At 55.2% G+C, this 13,019-nt stretch overlaps 1 protein-coding gene across 1 annotated transcript in view; it reads right to left on the minus strand.

Moving 5' to 3' along the window:
• The window catches only part of TCERG1L (transcription elongation regulator 1 like), a 197,133-nt gene that overhangs the window by 31,239 nt on the left and 152,875 nt on the right, over positions 1–13,019 (minus strand). The window contains exon 8 of the mRNA XM_058698155.1: positions 12,141–12,210. Coding sequence (XP_058554138.1) covers positions 12,141–12,210 — 70 coding nt within the window. The remainder of the gene's footprint in view (positions 1–12,140; positions 12,211–13,019) is intronic.

Consider the following 13,019-nt stretch of genomic DNA (forward strand, 5'->3'; position numbering starts at 1 on the left):
TGGTAACAGTAATGACGATTCTTCACTTTCGTTGTCTCTGGCAGCCTCTGACCATCCACACCAACCCTCCGAAGACTGGGATCCAGTCTTCTATGTGGCTGGATGATGCTCATCTTTCATTTGATTTAATAGAAGGGGAGAACTTGTTCTTTCTCCTGGCAAAGAAGGCTGGGAATTCATCATCAAACTACTGCCAGCCTGTAACTCTGGGGTTAGACACAATACGAAATTCTGCAGGAATCAAAGTCTCTGTGAACCTCTGCCTTGTGGGGCCTCAAACATTATGTTGTGTGGTTGTAACAAATAGTCTTCAGATGAGGCGGACTTTGAAAGATGCGTATTCTCTGCTCTTTAGCCCTGACGCCGAGAGTGGTAGTGTGCCCCTGGCCACTGTCAGAAGACTGGCGCATCGATGAGGGTGGGCTCCAGGTCCCTTGACGGGGCGGGAGGGTGCAGGGGTGCCGGCTCTTCCAGCAATGCCCTTCGCATGCGGACGGTCGGGATCCAGCAGCGGCCTCGAGCAGGGCGCCTCTCCCGAATGAAACGCAGCCACGGGCAGGATCCTGGCTGCGGGGCCTCAGCACCGGTCCCGGGCAGGATGGAGCGAGGAGCCGTGGGAGCACAGGGATGTGGCTGTCCCTGCCTGCACACAGAGGTGAGGCTCAAGGCTGACAGGGACACAAGGGGCGCCCGGAGGAGCAGGACTCAGGCTCCAGGCCGGGCCTGGGACCTCGGGTTCTCAGCGCTGCCCTGCTCTGCCTGACTGACCGCGGACCCCCTGGCAAACCTCTGTGTGTCTCCTCGCCCGGCCCCACCTTCTGGCCCTGATGACACCTTCAGGGGGGTGTGCGCTGGGGACCAGCACAGGCACCCCGGCTCTGCCGAGGCCAACCCCTCCGTGGCGGGCTGACCACTCAGCCGTCCCCTTTCTGCGCACACGGTTACGATTTGCCAGTTACCAGCCAGGACCTCCTACCACACGATGCTCTGCTGGCCACGGCCTTCGGAGGGACCGAGGGGTGCCAGCTGCAGACTTACTTGTCAGCCTAAAGGCCATCTGTGCGCTCGAAGGCCGAGGTCCCCTCCGTGGAAAGCAGCGGCTGAAGACTGTTTTCTGGCTCATGGCAGACGGCCCCATTCTGGGCTGCATAGAGCTCGGACCCCTGTCTCCAGAAATGGGTCGGTCTGGTTGTCAAAAGGGCAGGTTCTGAGTGGAGTCCTGCTTCACGACCCAGCTCCGTGAGGTGCCATGCTGTCCTGGCTTCAGTGCTTGTCTTGGAGAAATCGGACAAATTCCCAGCAGCTGGGGGTCCTCAAACGCCTCAGCGGATCCTGAGCGGTCTCATCTGGGAACGCACAAGGCCTCAGCGCGCAGGACCTGATCTCACACGATGGCAGCACAGGGGGCCCGCGGATGGGTCCTCGCTGTCCCTCAAGCAGGTGTTTCCTCCTTGCACGGGGCTGGTGGCCCCGTGCTGAATCCTGAGCACGCCCAGGCTTGCGGGGGGTGGGGGGCGTCCTCGGCTTGGGGGACGTGGGCCGGGGCCCACGGAGGCTGCCGTGTCACTTGTATTGCAACAGTCACGACAGAACTTTGGGGAAGCACCAGAAGGAACGCATCAGCCCAATCCCACGCACCTCGGGACACAAGACTCTTGGACATTTGAAGCTTTAAACCACAGGAAAACCTCCTGACGTGAAACAAAGCAAAGGCAGAGAAGTTCTCAGTGTCCCCAAATCCTCATGCTACAGCAGGCCGTCAGGACCGCGGAAGACAGCCCGCAGACGACGTCTTCACAAGCAGGGCGGAGGCTTCCCTGGGAACTCTCACTGTGGCGGGCACAGCCAGGCCCCAGGCACCAGCGGGCCCTCGGGTATCAGCGATGGCCCCAGGAAGCAGGGAGGTGGCGGAGGCCCAGGGAGCCTGATGTGTCCCCGGGGCTGAGAGGCAGCCACGGGGCAGCGGCTGCCCAGAGGGGTGGTGCTGGACCTGGAGGGGCTCCGGCTTCAGAGAAGCCAGCATGGTGGCCGGGCTTGCGAGCTAACGGTCCCTCAGGTTAAAACCCGGGACAAGGACAAAGAGAAACTGGCGTGAACTTATCGGAATTACACAGAGACACCAAGGAAAGGGAAAGGAGGGTGAAAGTGGGGGGCACCGTGGACAGGCTCCAAACACAGGGGCACATCCCCATGTCACGACAATGAGACGGAGTGTTCCAGAGCCCGGTGACCAGGAATGCCGCCTTGGACCATCTCCCCAGCACCCTCTCGTTTCACTCGAGCTGCAGAAAAATGTCACCGTGCAACCCCACGTACAGGAGTAAGAGAACAATGATGCCCCTGCAGACAGAAGGAGCAAGGTCCGAAGTCAGCCAAGAATCTGATGAAAATAGTAACCAACCACTTGAAAATGAGCTAACTTTTCTTTTCTTTCTTTTTTTTTTTAAGTTTATTTATTTATTTTGAGACACAGACCGCACGTGTCGGGGAGGGGCAGAGAGAGAGAAAACAGAGAATCCCAACCAGCTCCCGAGCTGCCAGCGCAGAGTCCCACGAGGGGCTCGAATCACGAACCGTGAGACTGTGACCTGAGCCGAAACCAAGAGTCGGATGTTCGACCAACCGAGCCACCCAGGTGCCCCGAAAATGAGCTCACTTTTCAAAGGCTATGGTCGAGGTTATAAAATCACAGCATATATCAGAGTAGATAATTCAGGGGGAAAAGGGCATGTTGTTGCACCAAATAAAGATCTGAAAAGAGAGCTGGATGATGCGGGAAATTACAAATTAAAGGGAAACAAATTAGAAATGAAGCATAAACCAGAAGGCGCACAAACACGCCTTAAGATGAACAGATAAGAACGAGAGGGAAAAACCTAAAGAAACCAGGAAAAGTACAAAGAGGATGTGAAAGGAAGTGACATAGAAAGGCAAAGAGCTACTTGTGAACTTGGAGTGGCCAGTAAGGAGGCTCAAAGCATAAAATGGAATAAATTCTAAAAAAAAAAAACAAACTCAAGAAAAATCTCTTCGTATTAAAAAGATGTTCACCTACATTCTGAAAAGGTACATCTCATGCCCGGGGCACTCAAGCAACAATCACCAAGACAGGGACAAGCGCTTTGTTGTTGTTGTTGTTTTTAATTTTTATTTATTTTTGAGACAGAGAGAGAGAGACAGAGCGTGAGCAGGGGAGGGGCAGAGAGAGAGGGAGACACAGAACCCGAAGCAGGCTCTGGGTTCCCAGCTGTCAGCGCAGAGCCCCACGCAGGGCTCAAACTCACAGACCGCGAGATCAGGACCTGAGCGGAAGTCGGACGCTTAACCGACTGAGCCAGCCAGATGCCCCTCTTTATTTATTTTTGAGACAGAGAGAGAGACAGAGCGTGAGCAGGGGAGGGGCAGAGAGAGGAGGAGACACAGAATCCGAAGCAGGCTCCGGGCTCTGGGCTGTCAGCACAAAGCCCGACGTGAGGCTCGAACTTACGAACCATGAGATCATGACCTGAGCCGAAGTCAGACGCTTAACTGACTGAGCCACCCAGGCGCCCCAACAAGCTCCTTGTTTTTTAAAGGACAGGACCTGTAACAGGTGGAAACACATCAACTGTTTAACTCTGGGAACTCATCGTGAGTTCATCACCTTTGCAGGACACTACCAAGTCAGCACAAGGCTTTGACAATGAGCTTGGAAGGGGAAGAATCCAGCTTTTATCCTGTTTTCTATCTGGGTTATAACTTAAGGGAACCAAAAAGTTTATGAGGCCATTGCTCTTTGTAAAGTGTTCAATCCAGCAGGTGCAAATAAACTGGGACGACTCACACACTGGTGTTTAACAACCCTTACGGAAATGACAGTCCTACACAAATCACCCGCTCACGTCACATAAAGACAGGTGACCAGAGATGCTGATGCTCCTGGCGGGAGGAGCTCAGTGCTGCCGTAAGGTTTTCTTACCAAACCGCGGACCAGACCGGAGCTGGGACGGCCTGTACGTGTGGCTGCACGCACAGAAGCTCAGGGGCGGTGGAGCCCATGGACGTGAGGTCACGGATGCGGGACTTGGGTCGGGGGAAATGCTGATTTCTTTCAAAGCAAATGAAGAAAACCAAACTGGGGCAGGAGAGGAGAAAACCGCAGATTAAAACAGGCTCAGGAAGGTGATCAGCAGGGTGTGGAAAGCAAACCTGACTCGGACGCTGGTGTGAAAACGAAAAGAGTAAGAGAAAAGAAAACCATCAAGGGAATTTGAACAATGTCCGGGCGTTGACTTGATCACATTAAGGAATTATTGTTTGCTGCTTGTTTTCAGGCGTGACTACGGACAACTTGTAAAAATCTGGTATGTTAGTCCTGCGCCCTGAAATACGTCCAAACGGAATTTATATGAGACCTGGGTTTGTTCCCAAATAGTCTGAGTGGGGGGCACAGACCAGACATGAGCTGCACTGGCCGTGACGTTACTGAGGCCGGGAACGTGGCCCCGGAGGGCGGATGTCCTGCTCTGCTTTCTATACTGAACTTTGCCCCGTTGAAAAGTTCAAGGATGAACTCAGGGCTGGGTCTGCTGAGTTGACCTCACCCGCGTTTCCCCCCCCGCACACAATCCTGCTCTCATCCCGGACCATCCTCTTGAGGCCGCACCTGCTCTGTGTCTGTCACCATAGAGGCAAACGCCGCCCTGCCGCTGCTCCAGCCACCTCCCCCTGCCTCCCGCCAGCTGAGCGTTCTTCGCAGCAGACGCGATCGTCGGAGGGAGCAGAGCTGACCCATTACTTTTCCCAGGTCTGCAGCACGTACATTCTTGCTCATGGGACACAAGAGAAAAAGCTGCCTCGGGCTGTCACACGTGTACACCTCCTGGGGTTAGGGAGGGAGCCCAAATTCTTGATAGCCAGTCTGGAGAAGAGGGAGGTGAGACGTGGGCCAGCACGTGGCGACGTCTCTCTGTGTCCCCGCCGTGACACCGCCATCACGCCGCCCTAAGGGTCAAGTCGATTGGACGGAAGGGCTGCAGGAGACAGGCTCACTGTCGCAGCAGGCGCCCGGCTCCAGGCCGCATCCCCTTCCCCTCACTGGCCGTCGGGCTCGCCCGCACAACAACGTCTGCTGAGGCAGAAAACGCATTTCCCATTTCCCCTTCGAAGGGCTGCAGTGACTTCGGACATCCTAACTGCAATCGAGGCAACGCATGCAGGTTGCTGATGCTTGGTCGCTCGTTCGAGCGGCTTCTGGGGAGCAGCTGTAGCCGCGATGACCTCTCGGTAGGGACAGCCACCCTGGGTGCGCCACGGTCAGCGGGATGGAGAGGAGTCTGGGGATAGGAAACTCCCTGGATTCCATTTAAGACGGAGAGTTTGAAAGTGGGAATTTTGAGGAAGAGGTGGAAATTGAAACTGTCTTCTCAAATCAAAGACCGTCTCCAGGAGCGATCCCGTCCTAAGCTCCCTTGGGAACGGGCGGCAGAGGGCACCGCGCAGGGGTCCCGGGGAGGCCCCCGGGGCTCATCGTGGCGGAAGGAGAGAAGGGCCAGCGTGAACCCAGACCCCACCCGTCTCCTCGGGCTCCTCCGTCCTGGGTAAGCCTGTCAAAGTCCTGATTGTTTGAGACTCAGCTGACGCCTTGCCTCCCTGACCACCCGATATCCACGTGGCCTTGCAAGGGACCCCCTGAATGCTTTTTCAGGGAAGGCAATGCAGACGGGCACAGCTCCGGTGTCGATGGCCCGTGTCATGCCCGCGCTGGGCCCTCCCTTCCTGGGCAGGGACTCAGATCAAACAACAGCTGTGGTTCTGTCATGCAGAGGCCCGAGGAGAAGCCAGATGCCCACGGAGGGACAGACCGGAATCGGTGACTGTGCCCGGCCCCGGTGCAGGGGCGGCAGGCAGTCCCCGTGCCGAGGGGAGGGGGCTGCAGCTCAGCCGTGGTTATCGTACACCCGGCAGCTTCAGCACAGAGACACAGGATGGCAAGTTCCGGGATCAAGGGCTAGAGCGGGGAGTGCCGACGTGGTGGCACCAGGGACGGAGACATTTCTGCTGCAACCAACTGGCCCCGGGGTGCCCCAAGCCAAGGAGGAAATACGGTTGGTCCAGCGGTGCCGCGCTGCAGCGTCTGGGATGCTGGGTCCGTCTGGCGTGGCCTTAACACTCCCGTCTTCCTGGGCTAGAGCTGCCGGAGACAGAAACTGGGCCCCACACAGCAGGTGCGGTGGGCATCTGCTCGGCGCACGCCCGAAAGAGAAGGGGAGAGCCAAGGATTGGTTATAATCTGGGAACGTGGCCACCTGTTTGTCCGTCCATCCGCTCTGTCTGTCTCTCCAGGAGCCATGGCCTTCCGTGGGAGGCCCCAGGCCTCCTATGCACGACCATTTGACAGACGTGGGCCTCATCCTGTCCCTGAAGTGTCCATCCCACCACAGAGATGGGGGCCATGGGAAGCTCCCAGACGGGACACCGGGGGCCCGGGCACACAGTGCAGCACATACAGCAGGTGCTTAGCATTTGACGGATGCATGGGCCACAACCTAGCTTCTCTCTGCTGGCCTGCCTGTGGGCAGGTGCCACGTTGGACTCAGGAGGTCACGGCAGGCCGGGAAGGTCCCCAGGGTCTCCTGTGCACCCTGCATGTGGGTGCGCTCTCGACGGCACGAATGGACCCCGCGTGGAAGAAAATTCTCCAGCAGTCCCTCCCCCACGTGAGGGAAGACAGACTGATCACAGACATCAGTTTTATCTCAGAGTTCAGGCACCTGCTGCAGCACTAGAGGTCCCCGGAGACCCCCGGCCAGCCCTCCCACGCAAAGGTAAGTGATGGCAAACCAGAGTCCCAGGAAGGAAAGGTAGGCTGAGAGTTCTGATGAAGAGCCAGCAAGGGAACTCTGGGGGGGGGGGGGGGTGGTGAGGGCTCCGGTCGACTCGGCCTGGCCTCCTGCAGGCCGGATTTCAGATCTCTCCATGGGAGGCCCTCGCGTGACGGGTGACAGCAGAAGTCTGCCTGTTCACCCCCAGGCAAGGGGCAGCGCCCACCGCGTCTGCGTGCAGCTGGCGTGCAACATGGGTCTCCTTACCAATGCTGGTATCTGGTCACCCCTTCAAAAACACAGAGGTTTATAATTCTTTTTGCAGAGAAAATAAATGGCGGGAATATGTGTGTTCCAGTTCAAAAAGACAGTGAAATCCCAGCACAACTGATCACTCCATCCCAAAGGCAGCTGTCACAAGGTAACCTGTGTGGGACGCTCTAGTGACCTGTGGCACAGGTTTCTATACAGACCCCACTGGTCAGCTGAAATCATGAATTATGTACGAAGAGTAGCAGAAGGGCAGTGGGCGTTAATCGTTTGTTTTCCATGCTCGTCAAAGACCACAGAAAGACGACGCACTGTCCTATCTTACGGAGTCGCCTGGAGAAGAACGCGAGACTCCCACCCTGACCCTGGAATGCGGATCATTCTCGTTCTATCAGGGCCAATTAAAGATACAGTTTTATAGCAAGTTTATTTTTAAGCCCACCTATTTTCTAGCATTATCTGATGGCATTTCAAAGAGGAGATGCTCTCACTTTCTCAACAGCTAACCTCCGTGGGATTCGAGAAACCCGGTACGTAGAAAGGAAAGAGCTTGGCTCCTGGTTGTCTCTGTGGCGTGATGCCCCCGCCGCTGCCCACACTTACTGATAATCGTTTGCCTGTGCGCCGGAGATCAGCGGCTTTCTGACTGCGGTAGGAGGGTTTCCTTCCACCTTCCACAGTTGGCTCTGTCTGGATACGGGCTTGACTGGGGAACAGTGTCAGGGGCAGTGTCTGCAACACCTCCACACTTTATATTAGGCTTGTCTTTTGGATGGTAATGTTTTTTTCGTACTAGATGGATTGTCCCAGCCCTAGATTGCCCCCAGGTGGGGTGTAGAACTCCAGGAAGACGGATCATAACCTCGCGGCTCTGTGCGGGGCACCTCGGGATCACGTGTGGACACGGAGGATGGGGGTACCTCCTCAGGTGACCCCAAAGATCCTTCAAGACCCAGCCTTGTCCAGAGGCCCTGCTTGGGGCGTGCCTTGGCCACGTTGGTTTGTCAAGAGAAAATATGCGGGACGTACTTGGGGCAAACAGAAAAAGGACCGGGCACTTCCTGCCGATTCAATGTTCTCTTAGGTCTCCAGCCCACGCTGCTCACGACCCCAAGAAAGCGCCCTATTGATACGACTTTTTTATGGGATGAGGTCAACTTTACCCCTTCTACCCAAAGCCATCAACTGGGCATCCCCAAACTTACAAACTACAAAATTTACAAACTTAGAAATAAGCAATACTCCAAGCCAAGAGATTTCTTCTGGTCACCCACAGGATAAAAAATCTGCGCCACAGCTGTGGGGCCAGTGGTAACTGAAGGAGCAAGGCCACCCTTTCGTGCTCCAGGAAGCCATTAGTGAGGAGGAACCCCCAGCCCATCAACTGGTAAAATCAGGCACCTTGTGAAAGAGCTAAAAGCCACACATATCGTTGACAATTTCTTCTCTAATGCATCTTGCGGATAATTTCATTCTGATGTTTAAACGACATGACGCAGTCGCTGGATCCTTGAGATAGTACCGTTCGATCACCTGACATAAACCCTAAGTTCTTAAGATAGACCGCACATGTGAAAAGCATGTCTGAACTTAGAGGAGACCACACAACCAGAAACCGGCAAAACCCGTAGACACTGCACAAAACGGCAAAACAGGGAGGCACGATCACTTTCCCACTTCCCAGTCCCGGGAAAGATGCAGGGTCACATGTCACGGGCGCATCCCATTAAGTAGTAAATAACAATGCACTTGAAACTGCTCACCAGGTCATGTAAAGTATTTTAGTGATTTGAAAGCTTGTCACTGGGACGTATTTCTCTTCCCAGGGAGTTTTGGGAAAAGTGTCATCTAGACCCGAATTATTTGAACAATTGAGCTAATTCCATCTGTGGAAGAGTGTGCAAGATGTATACGAGTCGTGTCGGGGTTTGGAAGAAACGCAGGAGCAGAAAGCAACGTCCAATGTTTCCTGAACATGGCGGCTGCTGAGTCACATGCCGCGGGAGGATTTGACACGCTTCTTGATGACGAAAAATTTCATTAGTTATACAATAAAGGTAGGTCAGAAGGGACTGATTTCAGCAGGTCCTCTGAAGGCTTGTTCTCTTAATATCTATGCCAGAATCCGCCAATTAAAAACACACAAACGCAGTCAGGAGCTCGAGAAAAGCCCGCACTCACTGACAATAACCTTCCCAAAGACAGACACGGTGCACGGAGATGCCGGTGGTCTGGCAGCCCAGGGCGATTAGCTCTGAGCAAATGACACGTGGATCAGGCTGTGGGGGGCGTTTGGAAAAACCGCACAGGAGTGAGCCTTCCAAACAGAACATGTGGTTTGTGTAAATGGCTCAGAGATGAATGACCAGGACGGGTGGAATATTCTAGAAGCCCAGTCCAGGTGCATTCACTACAGAGGAAGCACTTCCTGCCAGAGCTCAGTGGGAGAAAAGCGTGGCCAGGACAGGGACCCCCAGCCGGGGAAGGAGTCTGCAGGAGGAAACCGGGGCAGCAACGCCCACAGCTTCTGGGTCTGTTCCAAAGCTGGTGCTCATTTGCGGAAATCATTCAGATGAGTAAGACCAAAATTAATGTTCTGGCGTTGCTTGAATGCCAGCTGATCAGAATCCAAGGCCAGTCCCATGGGAACATGAGTGAAACGGGGCCACGTGTAGGCAGATGTCCCAGCTACTCTGGACCCCATCCAGCGTCTCCTCCAACCCAACTCCAACATCATCAAATGGTGGCTCCATGTGCATATTTCTGGTGCCTCGGGAAGCTCGTTTTGTTTTTCAGATCGTGGATACATGTTTGCAAAGACCAACAGAGACTGGCTTGGCTGATCCCATGGTCTAAACATAAAAACAAAGACATGACACTCTACTCCCTTTCCTGGAGCCGTTGGCCCCGTGAAAGGCACATGGCTACAGGGAGCCTCTGGCTGTGCGGACCGGCAGCCCTGGTCCCCTTCGTCCCAGGGAGGAGCCATCCCTGAACCCAGACAGCCCCCTGTCTTGGGGAGGACAGTGCTCACCATCCCCTGCAGTGTTTCTAGAAAGTTCTGTGCTGTCTGCTTGCGATCAGTTGAAATTACAACATACCTGGGCCCTGGTCAGCAAAATGATTTTTTAAGGGGCGCATAATAGGGAGAGACCCAAAGGCATCGACATGAAAGGAATGGGGACCACGCAGGGCTAACTCTGCAGGTCTGGGTCTCCAACCTCACTGGTCCGTCCTCAGTCCCAGAGAAGAGTCCCATCCCGACTGGAGGTCAGGTGTCAGGCGCCCGGTGCCCAGCGCTCGCTCTCCCTCCCTCCCTCCCCCTCCTTCCCTCCCCCTCTCCCACCTTCTTTTGCCAGGAAGCCACCCCTAAGGGCTGAAGAGGCTGGGATGGGCACAGGCTGAGACAAGATGGCATTTTCCTTCATCACTGTAAACAGGTGTCACTGCGGGAGTCTTACTTCTAAGGCACTTTTTTTTTTTGGTAGAAGTAATATTGAGAGTGTATTTTTAAGACTGTACAACATAAGGCTAAAGAAGAATCAGGTGAAAGAAGGGCTCCTGGCTGACTCTCTCAGTGGAACATGTGACTTGATCTCAGGCCCCATGTTAGGTGCAGAGATCACTTATAAAAGAAAATCTTTAAAATGTTAAAAAAAAAAAAAAAGAATAATTGGGTGGCATGAAAATGGTGACAGATAATGGTTTTCACCAAAACACATAGATCAGTGATGTGGGGTCTACTTTCCTCAGATATATAGACGATGATTTTTCTTTGCCACTATAGTGATCATACTTTCCATTGTGATGCTATTAAAAAACCACCAATTTTCACAAGTTGGCTTTGGAGTCTTAGCCAGCACCTTCCCCCTGTCTCCCTCGCCCTCACAGCTCCGATGGCAGGCTGGAGCCCGCCCACCCGGCCATCTGCCTCCCTTGTCCACACAACAAAGCTCTTCTTTGCACTGTTTCTGTGTCCAGAGTCTCGTCTGAAACGCTTTCCTTTCAAAATGACTTCAAACGTGAGGCTCTTTTCTGCGTGAGCAGGGTGGGGGCTGGGCTCTGTCTGCAGCACCTGCCTCCTCCGTGCTCGGGTTCTAAGGCACATTGTGTAAGGAGAACGTACCCACGGTGCTCACCCTCCGGGGGCACGTTGATCCCTGCCCCCGGCCGAGGCCATCCCGTGAGAGGCGGGACAAGGGGGCGGCTGGTGCGTGGCTGGGAGCACCCACTGGGCCACGATGAGGGCCGGGCTCTGGCAGGACATGGGCACCCCCTGGGCTCAGGAAGTGGCCCGTGACTCACTCTTCACGGGTGGCCTTTTATATCCCCCTCCTTCTCTGCCAGAGGCGGGTGCCGGACAACACGGCCACGCCTTCTGCCCGCTTCCTAGGGGCTTAGACACACGGACCCGGGCTTCACCCCTGATGTGCGGGTCAGAAGGAAAGGAGCCACGGAACCTGCCCAGCAGGAGGGGCTGCAGGGGTAGCAGTCAGAGGAGGGTTCCGCACCACAGCCACAGGGTGACAAGCACAGAGAGCTGTGTATTCGCTCGTGTGACCACAGTCACAAGCCCCCCCTCCCCAATCCTCCGTCACCTTACGCTGTCATCGGGAGCTTCCGCAATCTCGCGCAGGTGGGAAACCTGAGGTCAGGGTGGAATTATTTTGCCCAAGTCACAAAGCAAGAGGCACCCAACTCCAGCCCCAGACCTGCCTGACCCACAAAATGGTGTCCTCTCCTCCCCCCACACCTGGCACCTTCCATCCACACCTTCAGGGCTCCGGGTGCCAGGCCAGGGCTGAGCACGTGGGCACCAGGGAAGGCCAGTGCGGGCCCGACGCTGGCCATTGTCCAAGGTGCCTGGAGCCCTCCCAGGCACCTGCCTGCCGAGGCACAGGGCACCCAGAGCAGTCACTGAGGAGGAACCTGGGACCTCCTGTTGTCTGTCTACTGGTTACACCTCTTCATTGCTCACTCGGCAGGGCCAGAATGATCCCTTTTCTTTCTCCGCCCCCCAATTACCCACTGAGGAGAGACGCAGGAGCAAAAGGCATCGTCACCTACCGGTTCCTCTTGGTTCTCATGTTTCGGTCTTCCCTGCTGTCCTCAGACCTTGACCCATCGCTGTGGTCGGCTGGAAGAAAACCAAGTTAACAAGATTGCCGGTCAGCGCCCATCACCCTGGCAAAGCCCGGGCAGCCCCCACTTCCAAGCGGAGTCAGCTGGAGGGTCAGGAAACATATTTCCCACAAAGACTGATATCAAATCCTGGAACCAACCTTCCCTTGGTACTCGCTCTATGTTCCAGCAGAAGAGAGATCTGATTCTCTTTCGTGCGGAGAAGGCATCTCTAGCTGCCGCCCGTGTGTAGAGGCTGCTAGATCGTCCAGAGAAGCCAGAGGCTGGAGACTGGGAAGTGGGCATCACCCCACCCCCACCCCCCCCGCCCCGGCACCTTGGGACTCGGGCCCTGGATAAGCCCTTCTGTGTCACATGCCCCTGCAGGTTCTCACAAGTGACCCGAGAGACCCGGTCCCCCCTCTGTCCACTGCAGTGAATCACCCCACTTTCTTTAATATTTTACTTATTTTTGATAGAGAGAGACAGAGCACAAGTGGGGGAGGGGCAGAGAGAGAAGGAGACACAGAATCTGAAGCAGGCTCCAGGCTCCGAGCTGTCAGCGCAGAGCCCGACGCGGGGCACGAACTCACAAACTGCGAGATCGTGACCTGAGCCGAAGTCAGACACTTAACCGACTGAGCCACCCAGGCGCTCCGTGAATCACCCCACTTCTGCACATGGCATGTACCTCACTACTGGCCATGCAGCTTCTTCAAAAACCCAAATTGATTTTGAAGACAGGCCCCCTATTTCCATCCTGAGGAGGCTGGCCTTGTAAATATTTGATGAGCTTTTGGAATGAAAAAGTAAAAAGGTGCTTCA

The sequence above is a fragment of the Neofelis nebulosa genome, chromosome 13 (assembly GCF_028018385.1).
Source record: "Neofelis nebulosa isolate mNeoNeb1 chromosome 13, mNeoNeb1.pri, whole genome shotgun sequence".
Lineage (NCBI taxonomy): Eukaryota > Metazoa > Chordata > Mammalia > Carnivora > Felidae > Neofelis > Neofelis nebulosa.